The 20,668-nt window shown below is 37.9% G+C and overlaps 2 protein-coding genes across 2 annotated transcripts; both read right to left on the reverse strand.

The window, feature by feature from the left end:
- Nucleotides 1-674: 674 nt before the first annotated feature.
- On the reverse strand, nucleotides 675-1,205 carry LOC108980481. The gene has a single exon (XM_035683803.1). It carries the CDS (start codon nucleotides 1,203-1,205, stop codon nucleotides 675-677), a length of 531 nt encoding a protein of 176 aa, XP_035539696.1.
- A 217-nt stretch (nucleotides 1,206-1,422) lies between these two features.
- On the reverse strand, nucleotides 1,423-15,297 carry LOC108980487 (brefeldin A-inhibited guanine nucleotide-exchange protein 2-like). Its single transcript, XM_018951426.2, has 11 exons — nucleotides 13,874-15,297; nucleotides 8,436-8,753; nucleotides 7,907-8,252; nucleotides 7,384-7,806; nucleotides 7,002-7,291; nucleotides 6,057-6,330; nucleotides 5,041-5,540; nucleotides 4,609-4,930; nucleotides 3,907-4,288; nucleotides 3,011-3,675; nucleotides 1,423-2,334 (listed from the first exon to the last, which is right to left on the reverse strand). Exons 1-11 carry the CDS (start codon nucleotides 15,043-15,045, stop codon nucleotides 1,723-1,725), a joined length of 5,304 nt encoding a protein of 1,767 aa, XP_018806971.1. The 5' UTR covers nucleotides 15,046-15,297; the 3' UTR covers nucleotides 1,423-1,722.
- Nucleotides 15,298-20,668: the final 5,371 nt, after the last annotated feature.

Consider the following 20,668-nt stretch of genomic DNA (forward strand, 5'->3'; position numbering starts at 1 on the left):
ATCAGAATGAAATGATGGCATTCGACAAGTCCTTCGCTGCTGCAATCAAGTGTAGATCTTTAGACAGCTAGCTCATTAAGAAATGAATAAATCGAGTTTGGATATAAACAATTAATGGCAGTTGAGTGTAGTTATGCATACAAATAAATACTCAACGTACACCACAATCAATTAAAGTACTATCTCTGATCTCTCTCTCTCTCGAGAATATAGGAAAAAATATGGACTCGAATAATGTATGCTAGCTATAACCGTATGCGTTATCCCATTAGAAACTTGTATAAAATACAGGTGGGGATTGAGGAATGGCTGCTGCCCCTCCGTACAGAAAAAAAAAAAACTTAAAAGGGAAGGAATTCAAGGAAATGTGAACTGAGGATTAGGTCGAGAGAGAGTTCTGTTTTGTCAAACTAGAGAGTTTGCATTTGAATGGCCCAAGGCCCAACCTAAAATGGGCTAAAAAGTTATGGATTGGATCAGGCCTGGTTTTGGTTAGGGGTGTAGAACCAGATGGAGCTCTAATTTAACCTCTTTAAGTCCTATTAGATTCATATATTTTTTCAATTTATTTAGTTAAGTCACGTCAATTTGTCAAATTATTTTTATATAATTTTTTTATAATTAAAGTATTTTCTTTTCTTTTTTTTTTAATCTTTAATCAATTGCGATTCCTATCATCGTGGATCGAAAATCTTCAAAATCCACAAATTGAAGTCATCTCCATTTTTATCGACGGCTTTTATCATACGCCTACGTTCTTTCATTGAGACTCCATTTATCACATCCAAGGCTAGCTGATGAGAACCCGCTAGCTGCAGTTCCTTAGGAGAGATGGGTCCATTAATCCTATCAATATCAAAGGTGAAGAACACATCTCTGAGATGACCTTCCTCGTTCTCATCAACTCCAAGCTTGTTACTAGTGTCATTAATGACATCCGTGAATTCCTCCAAATCAATATGCCAAGTGTCTCCGTTGCAATCCATTTCTCTCAGCTTCCTTGAAGGCCGCAGATTTCTTCTCATGTCGAGGCAGAGAAGGATTTCACGGAGCTCAAAGGTTGATATCTTCTCATTCCCGTTAGCGTCGAGGGTGGAGATGATATTTACAAAGACAACGAGAATGCACAGATGGAGAGGATGCATGTGCAGGTGCTGGCTCTTTGTAAGAACCTCTTTTTGATTTCTTCTTGCAATGATTATCATCAGCTTAGACGGCCCCAAGACCCAAAAACAAAAAACAAACACAGAAATCCGACCAAATCTTTTTAATCAAGAGATGCTTTCCAGACATTGGGAACGCTCCAATCACTCAGTCACGAGGAAGACAATTCACCAATGCCTACAAGGTCCATCCATTTCCAGACATCTCTTTAATATTTTAATCCAACTATGCGACAAATGCGTAGCCGAAAGAGGATCGAAAAAGGCGAAAATATATTGTATATTATCCATCCATCTGTAATGCGCTGCATAGCAACTTCTTTACAAGAATTTATTGTTCTGGAATTCCTTGTCAATAGGAATGTTTCACTAACATACAACATCGGAACTCCTGATAAAATCTATCAATCTATAAGGAAGAGCCGCTCGCCTGAATAAACTACTACGTACAGAAGGTTCCGAAGCACCAGCCAAACCAAAACATGACCCAACTCTCATACAATTATCAAAAAATGAAAAATATAAAAAAGAATATAAAAATAAGACTTGGGTGACAATATCAACAAGACCGAAGCAGAATCGGACCCACTGATGAACTAAGCATATCACTGAGTGCTAACTGGACCTCATTTGACCCATGTTCACAACTTATCAAGCTTGATAGTAGGGGGAAGAACCGACCCAAGTTCTTCTCCAATGAACTCTCTTCCTGTCTACAGATAGCCTGGAGAGTGGTGACAATGAGAGGCGCACGTGCAGCCAACTCTCTCCGTTTCCCAGAACCTAAAGGAATTTTCCAATGAAGCTGCCCAATGGATGATGATTCAGATATCTGTCCCGACCGAGCAGTTTCAATATAAAACTGCAAGATCTCCTTGCAAAGGTCAACAAGGCAGGATTCCACCTGGGCCTCATCATAACTTGGAGGCCTATCCAGTATAAGATTCTGTATGAATGTGAAGCAAATTTGGTAAGACTCATTCTCAAGCCGCAATAATGGAGGGTCTTGCATTTGGGTCATAGAACCAAACTCCTGAAGCTTTGATCGTAGCATTGTATTACTATTGATCTTATGAGCATGGGATGCCACATCATGCAATGCGTCAAAGAGTACTAAAGTAGTTTTTGCTGAAAGGTGAGACCTATACATGTTGTAGATTTCCATCACAGCCTGCAAATTTTGATAATGAAAAACAAACGAAAATCATGTTAATCATTCTGAAAGTGTAATCTTTAACATGCTATGTTGTCTAAATAGTTTCTGTAATTTATATACACCCTTCACAAATGCACAAGGATACCAAAGTAAAAAATTTCTACATACAGCTAATTCAGTTCTCTCAGAATTGTTAGATTATAAATGTTTTCTGACAATCACGACATTGATGGCATCAGTACTAGAAGATCGATTCAATGAATCAAATAGAACATGATTACCAGTGGAGAACTCCACCGAGGCATATTATAAACTGTCAATGATGTTAGTTTGAGATATATATTCTCACTGAGCAATCATTTGCTTCCAGAGAATTTTGGTTTCTGGGGCAACTTGGAATTTTCAAGTTCAAAAAAATATTGTTGATATAAAGTTTCATTCACAGTTTTGCATGCATTGATTTACTTTCTGAAAAAAATAAAAAAATATTGCATGCACTGATTCAACATTGCTTATTCTTAGAAACATTAAACAATTCTAATAGCTGGATTATGGACCCTGTTGTAGAGACATCAAAATCAGGCAAAGCAGATATATTGACAGGCAGATTAACTCATTTCACGACCATATGTTCATCTTAAGTAGTAGGAAGGCATCTGTACTAATTGGCAACATCAGAGCGATATTCTACCTGAATCAATAAAAGTTGAACAGCAGCGCGGCACTTGGCATCAGATAAAGAAGCATAGAGATGGCGTGTCCTTAGGCTCTCTGAATCACCATCGGGAATGTCAGACACGGAAGACTCTATATAATTTTCTCTAGATAAAGAAGGTTCATTAATGACAATGAACGAGAAATCAGGAACTGTTGCATTAGCTGCTTGTTTCAATGAAAAAGCCACTTCTAGCCACTTGTCCTCGGAAAATAGATCACCAGCATTGCTCATCAAACGGACAAATGCAGCAATACCAATACCAGCAAGACTTTTGTGAGGGCGATTAATAAAGCTAACCAGAAGCATCAAAACTTTTTTCAATAGTGGATTAACAGTGTTATAAAATTTGACAAAGAGATCTACAACTAGTTGGAGGGCCAATGTGCAAGTCTCATAGAGCCATGCATCTTGATCAAGCTCGCCTGTGTCACTATCAGTTCCCTGACCTGGTGAGTTCCCCCCAGAAGGATCAATAGCATGCCTCACGTAGTCAAATATTGGAAATAGAACTGATTCAAACACTCGTTCCCACAAAGGAAGTGAGAAATGGTGACCATGGTTGCGTAAAGTATCAAACAGCACTTGTAAGGCACTCTTCCTGATTTCAGGCCTAGGGTCAAAGCTGAGTTCTGACAAACCTGCACAGAAGGAAGAGTCAAGACTATTAATTCAAATTTTTACAAAATGTTTTTGTTCAAAAAAATTTTCTATACATAAAAGCACGTGTTTGTTTGAAATTAGAGCCATTTCTTTAAAGCTTTAGGGTTGAAATCTCAAGAAAATCAAAATGATTAGCAATGTGAGAACTTTTTTTTTTTTTTTTGGATCAGTGATTGGTAACATGAGAACAGCTAATGCAGCTTCCTTACCAGCCAACAAAGGAAACCAGAAATAAATGTGATCATCCTTATCTTCAGTGTCTCCCTTATCTTGTTTACCATCTTTTCCGAATTTAGGTGAAGATGGCGATAACTTTGCAGAAGCTTCCTTGTCCTTATTCCTTGATGAGGAGCCAATATTTTCTTGTACAAGTTTTGTTGCACAAAACTGAAGAAAAGCAATGGCATTAAGGCTAATGTCTTTACTGAATCTGTTATTAGTGAAGGCAATCAGGCAATTGACACAGTCTGTAAAGGTGGTGGTTTCAGTCTCAGTGATGTATGGAAAGTAGTCTCGCACAATCTTCTCAGTTATTTCAAAGGCCAATAAGACAATGTTTTTGTGGTCATCAGAAGCTGCAGTTGTGAAGACCTGAATAAAGTTCACACGATAACAAGAAGCATTAAGAATAGCTCAAGAAGAATAATTTATCAAATCAAATCAAATAATAAAAATAACTTCTAAAGAAAATTATCAAGGACTAGATTTTTTCTTTGAGTAATGCTAGACACAAGCCTATAGTGTGCAAGCCCATTGAAAAAAAGTGGGACCCACCATAAAAAAAGTCGGTTTTTCCAGGTGGGTCTTACTTTTTTCAAAGGGCTTGCACAAGGCTTGCGTGCCCTAGGCATGCACAAATAATTTTCCTTATTCTTTTTAATAAAATAATATATGTTGGATAGATTCCATACCATGAACATACTCTTCCATCCAGATTTAACATTGCTGACACGAGATAACACCATTTGCGAGACACATCTGATGATTAACTCTCTGATTTCAACGGCACTACTCTTGCGCATTACAATGACAAAAGGCTTCATAAATTCATTTTGAAAATTATAGTTAGCCAATTCTTCTAGGTCTAAGAACTTCATTGACAACTGGCGTAAAGAATCCATTGCAAATATTGCAACAGAAAGGTTTCCAGAACAGCCAGTGGTTACAAAGAAATCAGAGAGCACATGCCAGATGCTTGACCACACAAGCCGGATGCGGTTCATGTTATATTGCCTGTTATAAGGAGACAAAGCAGGCCAAGTTATATAATAGATACCAATAAATCACGAGAACAAAAAATGATATGCCCAAGGAGGAACAAGAGAAAATAAGGCGACTCATACGTAATCTCAACAATCTTTGTAAGGCTGAAAACCCGTGGATCAGATGCAGATCTCAATTCCTCCATAGAGACCTTGCAAAGGGCCTTAATAAAGTCTATTATTGCCTCACTGTTTAACTTTTGACTCTGTGTGAATATGAGATTCATTTCAGAGCTCCCAACTTGTTCTAACAGGTTCAAATTTAAGTTGTTCTTCTGTTCAGATGAGACCACCCCCGAGGCATTGCCACCAATAACAGCACTATCATAGGAACCCCTCATTACAGCAGAAGCCGCATTCTGAATTCTCCCAGGTCCCTTTTTCTTCAAAACAGGAAGGATTGTGGACTTAGCTTGTCTAGATTTTTCAGACTCATTCTGAGGAAAAGCAAAAAAGGTTGCATCTGGAGGAGCACCTTCCCCCAAGAGATGTAGATGCTCAAACCTAGAAACACATGTCAATATATGCTCCCAAGCTTCTTGTAAGTAATTCCCATCTTCATCTGCAATTTTAACTATTGCCTATTAACAATAAAGATGCCAAACACACTGTCAGGTCCATAAGCAAAGGCCAGGTGCTTAATTTTATAAAATCTAGTGCCCATGTTATTCGAAAAACTAGATTATGAGTGTCATAGGGTACATTTTCATATAAGATGTAGGCATTGTTTTTTTGGGGGGGATAAGTAAAGATGCATCCTATATCATGTAGGGTGGGCAATGTTAAATAGCCAATTGTCCCAAAAGCTTAAACTAATAGGAAGAGGCAGATTTAATCTTTAATTTGCATTCTGATGCCATCCTCAAGTGTGAGTCTAACTCCACCTAATAAGTGGGCTCAGCACATGAGATATTTATTTGAAGTGAGGGTAAAATTTATCTTACTAAAAAAAACTGCATATTCCATCAAATACAAAGTAGATTATGTTAAACAGAATCTCTCAGACATTGTATAACTCGAGTAGGATCATTAGCAATTATCATTTTTTGTTTATTCTAATCCTTTATGGTATCTATAATAGTAAATCGACCACCAACCTTAATAGCATCTATGTTTTTCTGCTTGATATCAGCGGGAGAGTGGAGAGAGGTAAACTTTGCTAGGGAAGTCACAAAAGCATCTCTATGAGTCTTCATGGACATCACAGCAGTAACATGGATAGCATACTGGAAGCCTTCAAGGCACATTGCTATTACTATTTCATCGTCACTTTGGTCAAGTGGAACACTGAAGGCAGCCAACATAGGAGCCCAGCATACTTCAATCATGAATCTAAGGATCACCACATCGGTTGCCGCATAATAAGCTGACCTACAAATCACCCAGCAAGTGCATATAAAGAAGTAAAGTATCAGGTTGTTTCCTTCAAATTACATGAAGTCACACGTCACAATGAATATAATACAAATTTAGATTCTGGGCAAGTAGAACAATAAAACATCAAAATAAGAGACTATCTGAAAATGATATACTGATATACATATCCAACAGGGATTTTCCTCATGATTCTATCTCAAAATGTTCGACCGAAAATTCAAGCTATACAAATCTTATTTTCCCGAAGTACCCTCATCTCTCACGCTATCCATTTCTTTCATACCACAAATTCAGATGTTAACAGCAAGTATAAATTCAAACTCAAATGATGAACAACTAAGTAGAAATCATTAGCTACATGTCTCCTTAGTTGTTTGCTTCTTCAAAACGGAAGTCTTAGTGGGAAAAGGAAAAATAGTATCCTACACGTCGCTCTACTCAGATTATTGAACTTTTAGGACAACACTGCTGAAATGCCAGTAAAAGAGTAGCATGACTCAGTGGTTTAAAGGATATATTCACTAGATAAAGCACAGTAGAAAAACAACATTTATCAAACCAGGATCCGCATATTTGGTATGATATGGTTTTAGTTGTATGCACCGGCAAACATTTGGTTAAAGCAACAAAATGTTGGACATAAGAGAGAAGCAAGTCCATCTTACTCGGATTTGCGAGCTTTTTCTTTAAATTGTTCTTGCATGTGCCTAATAAGATTGTCACTGGTCTCCATATATCTGTCTTCTTCGCGCTTTCGTATCACTATATTCAGGATCTTGTCCAAGCCTAGAAGTCTGTTTGAGTTCATAGACTGTTTTTGTTGAGAAGCCAAATCATCTTTCATTTTTATCTCGTTTCTTGATATTCGTTCAAAGAGTGACCTCAGGTACTCCTCAGGTAAATCTTTTCCATCATCTATGCCACGATTGTTTCTTATAAAATCATCAGCTGACATCTGCAAATTTTAATGACCGGCGAGGGAGAGAGGGCTTTATCATCATTCTGTATGAAGCATCTGATTAGATCAAATACGAAATGTGAACGCACCTTGTTCTTCACCATGGGGTTATGAGCATCAGTATTGAGCATTATCACGGAATAAGCAAGGACATAGGCCGTGTCAGCACTTGTAAAAACCTTTGGATTACATTTGCAATACCGCTCAGCAAACTTCTCCATGATTCGATCAATCTTCTGTGCCTCACCAGGCAACCTAAAGCCTTGAAGAAAGGCCCTGATTGCCTCGTCAAAATCCATGCCTTGAAATTCAAAGGAATCCACATAGGCATGCATTACTTTCAGTGGAAAACCTTCCCTTTCTCCTAGATAATCACCAATCAAAGTCTTATTCAACCCAGATCCATTTTTAAGAAAATATGCTATCTCCTCAGGTGAATTGCCCACCTTGCTTGCATTGATAAGAAATTCAACCCCTTTTGTAGGTTTCCGATTAAAAAGAGATATACCTTCCTGCCACAAAATTTTACATTAGATTGGATAGGAAATAGCCAACTAAATAATGGTCATGAGAGAGATCGGGTTGCATGCAAAACATCACATATTCTCTTGCCTGAAGTTCCAGCTTGTAAGCTCGTCGTTGCTCGATTGTCAAAACATCAGAAGCCTCGCTGGAAGCTTCAGAATGAGAACCTGGCCCATCAACAGGCTCATCCGCATTACCATTTGCTATGGGAAGACTTGCAGGTTCAGGACTGTTATCTGCTGCTTCAAATTTCTTGGTAGAATGAGGATCTGGAATATGCAACTGTTTATTCATCCAATCTCCCATTGATCTCAAAATAGCCACTAAGCACTTCATAGCTTCATGTTTCACGGTCACCTCCTGTGGTGGCAACAATGTGGTGGTTACACCGGGAGAGACACCTTGTGCAGTTTTAAGAAGTCCATTGACCATTCTGGAAAGATCCGCATAACCGAAAAGACAGATACATACACCAAATCAATCGTTCTCAAAGCATCAAAGGAAGTGTAACAATGCAGCAATGAGATATGTTGTTTAGTGGAAATTCTTGTTCTTGTACATGCTTCTGTAAAATTGTATCAAAAAAGGTAAATTTCGGAGGATGAAACTAACATACCTCTCAAATATGTTTGATGAATTGACATCACAATCATAATTAATAAAGATGTCCACTAAGATTTGCGAATCAACACACAGCCTTTCAAGAAACCGAAGCACAATCATCTTCTGCTGAAAATTCGGTTGGGCAACGTTTTCTAAAACTCTAAGAACTATCATAGGAAAAAATACTCCAATTTCTGCTTTCAATCCAGCTCTAAATCTTGACACCAGACTAATGAAAATGGAGCAAGAAAGCTGGAAAACAATTATTAGAGTCGAAGCACTGTTCTTCAACAATGATAGACACAAGTACTGCTTAATGGCTCCTAAAAACCTGTTTTGCCACAAACAAATGAGAACATAAATTTCATATTAGAAACCTCACCAGTTGGGTTAAAGAACACTAAAACTATGCATGAGTTGAAGCAAGAAAAGTGAATTTTACTTTTCAGAAAGGCAACTAAATGATTAAATGTGGTCACCACTGAATGAAATCAAAGCAGGACTAGCAGTGCAATAAATGCTCAAACATACTAGTCAGTTAAAGAAAAGCAAGAACTAAAATGCGGTCCTGCAAGCCATGCAGCTCACTTTTGACAGAATGCATGTACGAATCTGATTAACACACTGGCTGCCAAGTATAGCATAGCTGATTAAAAAAAAAAAAAGAGGAAAGAAAAGGTACATTTGCACAGATCTTTTTGTAAAGCAGCCATGCTCCCATCATTTGATAACGCCTAAACACGTATCAAGCCAAGAGATGAGTAAGAAATAAAGTCCAATTTAATTTTTTCATAAATTGATTTATCCCAACAGCGTCAGGGCACTTAGGTGAATGGATCGACCAATATTATTGACTTTTTTATTACAATGCAAATATTATAATTTAGAAACTTGTAAGCTCTTCTTTTCTTGGGCACATCATTAGCATTCGCCATTTATGGGCAAAAGAACAAGCCCGGGGACATGATATCTAATCAACTCAGAATTCCCCAACTAAAGTCAAATATTAAAAAATAATAATATTTTTTTTATATATAAGTAAATGATTGTATTAAAGAATAGGCAATAGCCCAAAGTACACAAGATGGTATACAAAGAGAAAACACCTATCTAGGAAGAAGAAGAGGAAACAAGAAATCCAGACAAGTTTAATCCATTAAAGTCTATAGCTATGGACCATACAAATAACATCCTAACAAAAAAAGATCTAAGATCCTCAAAAGATCTCTCCTTGTCTTCGAACGTCCTATTATTTCGTTCTTGCCATAAGCACCATAGAATACAAATAGGGATCATTTTCCACACCGCTTTGATTTGTGGTAAACCTCCTATAGTGGTCCAACAAGCCAGGAGTGCCTCCACTGTGGCGGGCATAACCCAAGCTATCTCTATCATGTTGAACACCTCAGCCCATAACGCTCTAGCAACATCACAATGCAATAGAAGATGATCCACCGTTTCACCACTCTTCTTACACATGCAGCACCAATCTAATATGATCACCCCACGTCTTCGTAGATTATCCGTTGTCAAGATCTTTTCCAATGAAGCTGTCCATGCAAAAAATGTTGCTTTGGGAGGCGCCTTATTTCGCCATATCATTTTCCATGGAAACTGAATGTTCTGGGCCTGTGTTAGAGACTTAGAACGAGCGAACTGAAAATATGCCTTTACTAGCCGGTACCCACCACAACTTGTCATTTCCTTGGATGCTCAGTTTCACGGAATACAACAATTGAAAGAACTCTTCAATGCTACCAACTTCCCAGTCTTGAACCACCCTACTAAAAAAAATGTTCCACTGTACTAGATCTCCAGTTAACACCATAAAGTCCGCCACTGAAGCTTCTTTTGACATGCAATCTTGAAAACTGAGGGGAATAAGTCTTTTAGTCTATTGTTTCCATACCATACATCACTCCAGAATTTTATTCTAGAACTATCTCCTAGCACTACTCTAGTGTGACGAACAAACACCTCCCATCCCCTACTAATGTACTTCCAAGTCCCCAATCCATGGGGCCCATTTACCTCTCTACTACATCAACCCCCCCGCATGCTTCCATATTTGCAGTCAATTACTAATTTCCATAGGGCTTCCGGTTCTGTGTTATAGCGCCACAACCATTTTCCAAGTAATGCCCTATTGAAAATCTTAAAGTTTCTAACACCCAGCCCTCCCATGGGAAGTGGGGAACATCCCTTACTCCAATTGACAAGGTGGAATTTAAATTCAGTCCCCATGCCACTCCAAAGGAATCCCTATACAGTTTTTCAATTCGGGTCGCCACGCTTGATGGAATTGGAAAAAGAGATAGAAAATAAGTTGGTAGATTGGAGAGAGTACTTTTGATTAAAGTGATCTTACCCCTTTTTGACAAGTACAGTCTCTTCCACCCAGCCAATCTACGCTCAATCCTCTCGATCACCGTATCCCATATTGTTGCAGTCCTTGGGGCAGCCCCCACTGGAAGGCCCAGGTATTTCAAAGGTAGGGCAGCCACCTTGCATCCTAGAGTGTTAGCCAGTTGTCTGATATTACGGACATTACCAACTGGTACCAATTCTGATTTTTCAAGGTTTACTTTCAGTCCCGATGCAGCTTCAAAGCAAAGTAAGAGTGCCATCAGTGTCCGCAATTGGTTTTGTTCTGCCTCACAAAATATAAGTGTATCATCTGCAAATAACAAGTGAGAGATATTAATAATACCCCTAGAGGGGTCCCCCACCGAGAAACCAATCATGTAGCCATTGCTAACCAACACCGAAATCATTCTGCTCAGGGCCTCCATAACGATGACAAAGAGGAGCGGGAACAGAGGATCTCCTTATCTCAAACCTCAAGAACTGTGGAAGAAACCATTTGGGTTACCATTAACTAACACCGAGAATTTTGCTGTCGATATGCACCATCTAATCCACGAGCATCATTTATTCCCAAACCCACATCTCCCAAGAAGTAGATTAAGAAATTCCAATTAACATGATCATAAGCCTTCTCCATATCTAACTTACACAGGATTCCATAATTACCAGATTTTTGTCTGCTATCTATGCACTCATTAGCAATAAGGACAGAATCTAGGACCTGCCTTCCTTGTACAAATGCATTTTGGGGTTTTGTGATGATCTTCCCCAACACCTCCCCTAGTCGATTTGCAAGCACCTTAGAAATAATCTTATACACCCCACTCAAAAGACTAATAGGCCGAAAATCTTTGACATCCGATGCACCTATCTTCTTAGGAATTAACGCTATGAATGTGGTGTTAAGGTTTTTTTCAAATTTTCCAGCTATGAACAATTCCTGAAACACCTTCATCAAGTCCTCTTTCACCACTTCCCAACAAGTTTGGAAAAATCCCATAGAAAACCCATCCGGCCCAGGTGCTTTATCTTTGGCCATCTTCCTCACCACATCAAGGACCTCCACCTCCCCAAAAGGCCTCTCCAATCTCAAGACATCTTGTGGTTTAATAGAGTCAAAAGCCATCCCATCAATCTTAGGATGCCACCCCCTTTGTTTTGTTAGCAAGTGTTCAAAAAAACCAACAACATGATCTCTAATTACTGGAGCCTCGGTACATGCTACACCCTTTGTGTTCAACATCTCTATAGTATTGTTTCTCCTGTGGGAATTTGCCATCTTATGAAAAAAAATTTGTACTTCGATCCCCCTCTTTCAACCACAAAGCTCTAGATTTTTGCCGCCACGAAATCTCTTCCAACAAGATGACCCTCTCTAATTTAGTAGCCACCTCTGACCTTCAAGAAACTTCTTCCAAGGAAAAAGCCCGCCCCTCCTGTGTCCTCTCTAGCTCTTGAAGCTCTACCAAAATAGACTTCTTTCGTTCCCCTATATTGCCAAAAGAGTGTGTTCCAAAGCTTCAGGTCATTTTTTAAAGCTTTCAATTTACCTGCAAGAATGAAACTAGAAGTTCCTTCAAAATGATAAGAGGGTCCCATTGCCAAACCCTATCCACAAAACCTTCCAACTTCAACCACATATTTTCGAATTTAAAATACCGCCGCCCACCTTGGATACCTCCACAATCAAGCAAGATTTGATCTGAGCCCAAACGAGACAACCTCCTTTGACATACTTCCGGATAATGAGCTTCCCACTCCGAAGATACTAAAAATCTATCCAATCTCGACCACGTATGATTATTAGACCATATGAATGCCCCTCCCGTGAGAGGGATATCCACCATATTCAATTCAAAAATAAAATCTGAAAATTCTCGCATTACTGGTCTCATTCTACTATCACCTGAGCGTTCGCTTGGAAATCTTACAATATTGAAATCACCTCCTATACACCATGGTAATTCCCACCAACTGATTACTCTAGCTAATTCTTCCCATAACATACTTCTATTACTGTCTAAATTTGGCCCGTAAACACCAGCAAGGGCCCACATAAAGTTATCTTCCACATCTCTAAAGTTACAATAATCCTGTGGGGTGAACCTCAAAAGGGAAAGGAAAGGAAAAAAAAAAAAAGGAGAAATTTTTTTATTGGCTTAAGATTAAATTGCCTACATTAAGCGAGTCTAGATTTCATAGAAAAAGCACCAAGCTTCTTAGTTTGACACTTATTATTTCTCAAGACTGTCCTGAACCAAGAAGGTACCAAAAATATAAGCTCAGAGTACAGCTCCTTGCAGCAAATTAAATGCACTAGAAAGCTTACTACTAGCAACATAAACGCCTACTTTGTTCAAGGACAAAAAATTGCCAAACTAAACATCCCAGCACCAAGGATATTAACAAATGTCAGAAGCATGATATTCCTGCCGATCACAACAAATCTAAACTCCGATTGGAGATTCTCCGAAGGGCTTTTTAACATGCTATATGACAAAAAAGACCTACAATTTTGCCTAAGACTCACTATTGACCACATGCCTCCTACCAATTATAATGATTAGTAGTCACTAACCTATTCCTTGCCAACCCTAAAATTAACTTTCCCAACCAAATTCTCGTGCCAAGCATCATTTCCAAACAATTTGAGCGCACATATGAGAAACAAAGTTGACGGTATCTTGATAATGAATTGAATGCCCGTTAAAAATTCTAATTTTAGCCTTGATATTATTAATATTTACTTATCATTAAGACCTAGTTACAGAACTACATACTTATATATCAGTTCACAATATTGCATTCATTGGTGCTTAATTTCTTGTCTTTCCCAAAGTAATTCATATATATCCGTATAGAAGAAAGAGAAATTTAGCGAAAATAAGCTCACAAACTAACATGAATATAATACTCAAGTTGTAAAAATATTTTTATTATAAAATAGATCTAATATATCACATAAAATCTAATTTGTAAGTTTACTTTTATATAATATTTATGTGTTGCAGCAGTTCTATGCAAGAAATGTGGAAAGAGCACCACTGTATTCTTTGTGTGTGTGTGTGAGAGAGAAAGAGATACCTGTCACTAGTCCTAAACACAGCCCCGGCGTTCTCCAACAAAATCTTCAACAACTCCAAAGCCACAATCTTCCCCTTCATCAACTGGGGATCCGCCAGCGCCTCCTTGGGAGGCGTCTTCATTGACAACTTGCAAAGTGCCCGGAACACCAAAAAAGCGTCCCTCCGAAGCTTATTTCCAATCTGCAGCTCCAAATCCTCATCCCTCTCACCCTCCCCATTCGCTAACTCACCCTTCCTTCCCTCCAACGCCGTCTTATACATACTGATCTCCCAATACTTAGCGTCCAACATATCCTTATCCGTTGAATCCAACAAATCGGCAGGGTTCGTCGCCTCAACCGTCCTTGTCTCGAATGCCCCGTCATGACCACCCAACGATACCTTCCTTGGACTAACAGGATTCAGAACCCCGTCAATGTCCTGCATGATCTTCGTTATAAACCCTTGGACGAACATTGTCATAGACCCGTCCGCATCGGATTTCTCCGCCGGTTCCATCAGTTCGGCAACCAAAATTGGTTGAATCGGCACCGTCGACGAGTCCGCCTCCATTCTCCGGAACACGATCACGAGCATTTGAATCAAGGACGCCTTGGCCGTCGTCTGGTTCACCATGCTTTTGCTCCCCAAGTAGATATCATAGCTCGTCCTCACGATCTGAAGCAAGCAATCCCCGTGGATTCGCAGCGGAATGGAGGTGACTGCTGATAAGAGCGTCTTGAGAACGAGCAATTCCATTTGATCGTCGCCCAAATCGTAGCATTTGCAGACGGACTCGATCAGCTTGGATAAGAGCTTGGCCTCGTCGTCGCCGGTGGAGTCGGCCTCGCCGCGTAGGTAGCCGTAGGCTATCAGTTTTTGGATGCAATCGACTGCGGGATCAGCGATTTTGAGGACGCCGGAGTTGGCGGCATTGATGAGTGGGCTGAGGATGGACTCGGAGTCGGAGAGGGAATATTCGATGCGTCCGCCGTCGTGGAGAGGGCCTGGGACGGAGGAATCAGGCTCGGGCAGAGCCTCGTTCTTCGAAAGGGAAGAGAGCTTTTCTACGATGGATTTGCACTCGTGAGCGAGCTTGGAGTGCTTGCGCCATGAGGCGTTCTTGATAATCTTCTCTAGGGCTGGGGAGACGACCTGACTTAGCCGGGAATCGGCTTCCGAAGAAGCCATTCCCAAGTTGGGAAGATTTAAGGGGAGGCTCAATGAGTCAGATCTGGGGTCAGTGTGGATGTCGGGTGAGATTATCCGTCGATGAAGTGCAGTTGTTAGGAGCGCTAAGTGATGGCGGAGGGTTGACTCACTGAATCGGCGACGACGCTGGCGAGTTCACCAGATGAGAGTAGTGCTCTGGTTGCATAAAAATCTCAGGGAAAGGGCGATGAATTTGGGCTGTGGACTTTGGTGAGGTGACCGTGGGAGAGAGGGAAGCGGCCTATTTTTGAACTGATCAGGGGTGGAAATTTTTTAGAATATTAATTTACACCAAAGTCCAAGTTTGAGTTAAATGTCTTAAATGCCCTCATTACGCTGAATATGAAACTGAAAGGATCTTCCGAGTTTAAAAAGAGTTTCGATGAATTTAAGGATAATGGCGCTACTGACGGTTGTTCTTTCTTTTGATAGAATTATTTAGCGAATTATTTTAAAAACTCCATCATTGTCTATCTTGAATTTATCATTTCTCTTCTGAAAATACCAATTAACATTGCATAGTTAACGTGATGAAATGTAAATGACTTCGCCCGTTAACCACTAAAGTTTAAATTTTGAGATAAGTTAAAATGAATTGAGATAATTTATAAATAATAAAAAAAATTTATAAATTAAAATTTATAAATAATAATAAATAATAGTGAGATGAGTCTCAACCCAAACCGACCCTAAACTCATTTACATTAACTAGTACCATTGAAATAACAAAATACATATAAAAAACTTGTTATTATTATTAAAAAAATAATATTTACAGTTATAAAGTATGTAAGGGCCACATACTTTTTTTTAAAAAAGTGACTAAATATGAAATTTACATTAAAAAATTAATATTTTAATGATGAATTCCTACTATTTTTTAAAATAAGTGCACAGCGTTTATACAATTTATGACTATATTGAACATTAATCTTATTATTATTATTATTAAAAACGCAAACACTTTTGTATTCGTTGACATGGCACTACACATGATAACATGTGGCGATGATGCGTCAATATGAACAATAATCTCTATTTATTTACAAAATAACGATTGTTATTGTCTAGATCTTATATTAGAGGGGATATCATGAAAGTAGTTTTATTAGCATGCCATAACATGATAAAGTTAGAGAAACAACGCATAATATGATTTTGAAGGTTCATGATTACAATCATTCATTCTTTTTCCATCATAATGTCGTGCAATCTAAGGCTTATAGCTTCTTATCAACTATGACTTATCAATATTAAATTTTTTTTAAAAAATGAAGGTTGATCATATAGGTCGTGATATAACATATGTTAACGTTGTGTTTTGCACAACTTTGAGTCAAGTTCCGACAATTCAGGTATTTGAAAACGAGCCCTGCACAAGGTAAAAAATACTGCGACTTTGAGAATGTGACTTTGGGGTCGGGAACCTCCGATATCAAAGTTAGTAAATATTCTTAAAATATAGTAAATAAGCAAGAGAATTTTGGGATCAGAGAGAATTTTTTGGCACTTGGGGTTTGCTATTTATATCATGTATGAGGAGGGTACAGATAGTCTTTTTCCACAAAGTTCAGGCTGCTTCTCTTTTAATGTCCTTTGTCAGACTTTATTTAATGTGGCGTGACTTCATGTCGACTTTATAATTGTGGCGTGTGATTTAATTAGTAGTAATGTGGAGTGGTCTCCTGAGCCTTGGTCCGATTTATATGGGCCTTTGATATCTTGATGCCGCTAAATCGAGGGTCTTTCGTGTGTTTCGCGCACATTCTGTTCCTAAGGGCGGCCACAGTGTGTCAGGTCGTTCTGTCTTGTTGATCAGTTGACACCCTTCCTTGGTTGTCGTTCCATTCCTTATTTGGATGAGAGACCCCGTTAGACTAGGTTCCTGGAACGAGGCCCCCGTGGGCCTTTTCAAGGAAAAAATCTCCTTATAATATCGATCTTTATTTTTCTCCCATTTGAGATTCTTCAATTGAGAATATCTTAGTCCCTTAACCATTACATATGTATAACATAATTTCTAGATAATTATAACGCAAGTATATGAATAAGTTAATTTGAATTTAGTCCTAATCTCTTAATAATAAAATGAATATATATATAGCTTAGTTACTAAAATTGCTTGCTTATGAATCAAAATTAAGTTATCCTAGTAGCATTTTATCAGCACGAATTTGAGATGCACTTGTTAATTAAAATCAGGTCGTCCGATCTTATTTAAAAATAGGGATGGAAACGGCCGAACACAACATGCACTGACCCTGGTAGTATAGACCCATGTCTATGGACTTGTTCGCGTGTCATTCATCGGGAGTCAACAGACTCAACACCATTAGCAACTCATGAACAACCTCCTATTGATTGACGTAGATCCATGTGTCGTTGACCCATGGCCCATGGGATCGAAGATGGACGATAAAGCTAGCGTACGTACGTAAATAACAGGCATGGAGGAGGTGGAAGGGAGGTCGGCGATGGAGAGTGGTGGCGGTATTATCGCAGTAATGGCGGTGGGGGTGGGCCGGTGGGGGTTTGGATGTGATGGCCAGTAGCTCAAATGTTGCAAGGTGGGCTTGAAAAGTATGGTAGCTCTGTTTGTAAATTCACTAACTAGGTGGGCCTTCGATAGCTCCAACGTTTGCAAGGTGGGCCTGCAATACACAATATTATTATTGTAAGTGTCCAAAAATGAAAGAAACAATAATGATTAATAACTAAATTCATATCACGTTTCTTTTGATCGATGTGGTAAGGGTATTCATCCGGATTTCAATTTGGGTATGTTCGGATCGGGACTTGGGTTTTAAATTCGGGTTAAAACTCGAACCGGGTTGATCCGGGTCAAATCCAAACCGGAACCCGAGTAGATCTGAATTTTTTGAAATCCGAAAATTCAGATTTCGGGTTATACCTGGATTTTTTTTTTTTTTTACAAAAGCTTTTTTATTATTAATTGTACTTCAAATATTTTGTCTCCATTAATAATTTCAAATCATATTCTTCATAGAAAACCAATATAAATCTCTTTTAATCTTTCTTCTTAATACAACATAAGCTTATAAACAATTAATTAATTTTTTAACTACATGCATGTAAAAATAAATAAATCAATATTCATCATGTAAAATGCATGCGACATACAATATGCAATCAACTACACATTACATTGTTTGAATTAATTTGTTAATAATATTACAAAACACATATATTACTTTAATCAAACTCTAATACATTGCTTTAATCAAACTCGAAAGCTCAAGTCCCTTAGGTGCTGATTGTTAATCTTCAAGTTGGCATTTCCATCAATAACTATAACAACAACTGTCTCAACAGAACACTCTTGTAGCCTGTTGGAGAACAAAATATAAGCTCTTCAATGATATGAGATTATTTAAATAAGCAATTAACAATGAAGCAAATAAAATACGAAAACTGCAATCATCCAGCCAAGCATACCAGCACAGACAATATAATGGCATAAAGCACATGGAAGAACCCTTCAGCTAGCTACCATCATCTCTCAATTGCAGTAAACATTAAAATAGAAGAACATCATGTTTTAAAGTTTGTAAGCCTTAAATCTAGTTAGTATTCAGCATTTGGAAGCCTTAAACAAGAAAGGTTCAAAATGTCACTTTCATTCGCCCCTCAATCTCTCTCATCAATCAAAGAATCAGAAATATTCAATATAATATCATAAAATATTTTCAACAACTCTATAAAAATATGTGTTTTTTTCAAATCATCAACAATAAGGTTTACGAATTCACTATCCACACACATATAATAGTGTTCAAAGATTTGTTTGTGTTTTTTAACAGTACTCAACATCAAATATATAGAGTTCTATCCAGTAGGAACATCTAAACAAATCATAATCTCACTAATATTTTTCTTTACCGCACAAGCCTTGAACTTGGCAAACCTCAACAGTGAAGATTTCATATATCTGATGACATTTCTAATCTTTGTTATAAACTCATAAACATCTCTCAAGCCGTCCATAACAATCAAATTCAATATATGTGCAGCACATCACATGTGAAGAAACTCACCACCCAATATGGTACAATCACTATCATTTACTCTCCTTCTCATGTAATCAATAGAAATATCATTAAAGGAGGTGTTATCAACTGTGATGGTCAAGATCTTATTAATCTCCCAATCATGTAATCCCAAGTCTAATACACTTCCAATAGTTTCGCCTCTATGGTTGGGAATTTAGCAAAACTTTATAATTTTTTTGTGCAATTTCCAGTTGCAATCAATAAAATGTGCAATAATGCACATGTAATTCATATTTTGCACCGATGTCCAAGTATCGATGGTTAGAGAGATTCTTTGACTATCCAACAATTTTTTTAGTTGTATCTTTTCTTCGTTATACAGCTTAATACAATCCATTTTTTAAAGTGATTCGAGATGGCAAAGTAAATCGAGACCCTTCGTTCTCCACAAGCCTAAAAGGTAATTCACACTTAATAAAAAACTTAGCGGTTGACACCTTAAGTTTTTTTGCATCATACTTCACTAGACTTTGTGGGCTACACACTCTTCCCTCTGCATCTCTCTTAACACTAGATGATTGACTTTTTCCAACTCCTTTAAATCTAAGAGGAAGTTTTACATGCATTATGGAGGTAGTATATCATAGATGAAGTGTCATTCTTGTAGTGACAACTATATAGCTTAACGCAATAATTACACTGAGTTTTTGGGTTATCATGGTCAATAGGTTGGACTTTAGTAAAATGTTCTCAAACCATCGATTGATTACTAGGTATTTTTTTTTATTGCTTGGGTAAAAGTGGGATGGAATGGGTAGGTTGTTGTGTATATGTGGTTGAAATGATTGAAAGGCTCTCATTCTCCTCCATATCCACTGGAATAGACGAGAAGTCACCACCAACCGTTTGTGTTGTATCAATATTACAACTCATAGAATCTTCTTCTATCTATTATTGAATAATAAAAATCACAAAAAATAATATAATAAGTAATTAAACACTAATAATCAAATATAATAAAAATGTGTTGTTTTAGTAACATTTTGTCATTTAATATTTCTCTTTGCATTGATTGTTCTTCAAATATATATAATAATGGATAATCATGATCATATTTTGCTATTTTTAGGCTATATTTACTGATCATAGCACTGAAATTAGGAGAAAAGAGTCGGTTGCCTCGTAAAACCAGCCATATATTTAAGCTAATAAATAAATTTTTTTTTTTTTTAAATTACAATGAAAGCAAGCTAACTAAATACTGGTTAATGGAGACTTAACTAGTACAGTTCCAAGTGGACGTCTCAACTAATTAAGCCTCCACAAGTATTGTAATAGAGAGCTTCTAAAGGATATAAGAGCATGCATGATTAAACCCATTTATAGTGAACTTTGCACCTAAGACCAATGTACTTAGACAATAGTGCAGAAACATCTAAATCTGTCTTCCCTATTTTTTGTCATTTATTTACATTTGCAAGTCATGGATATTGATCAACAACCTGAAAAAATTACTGTATGTACAGTGAAAATAGGGTCATCCGACCATGTTATGGACCTTCGTAAAAAAAAAAAAAAAAACTTGAGCCACC

The sequence above is a fragment of the Juglans regia genome, chromosome 12, assembly GCF_001411555.2.
Source record: "Juglans regia cultivar Chandler chromosome 12, Walnut 2.0, whole genome shotgun sequence".
In the NCBI taxonomy this organism is placed as follows: domain Eukaryota; kingdom Viridiplantae; phylum Streptophyta; class Magnoliopsida; order Fagales; family Juglandaceae; genus Juglans; species Juglans regia.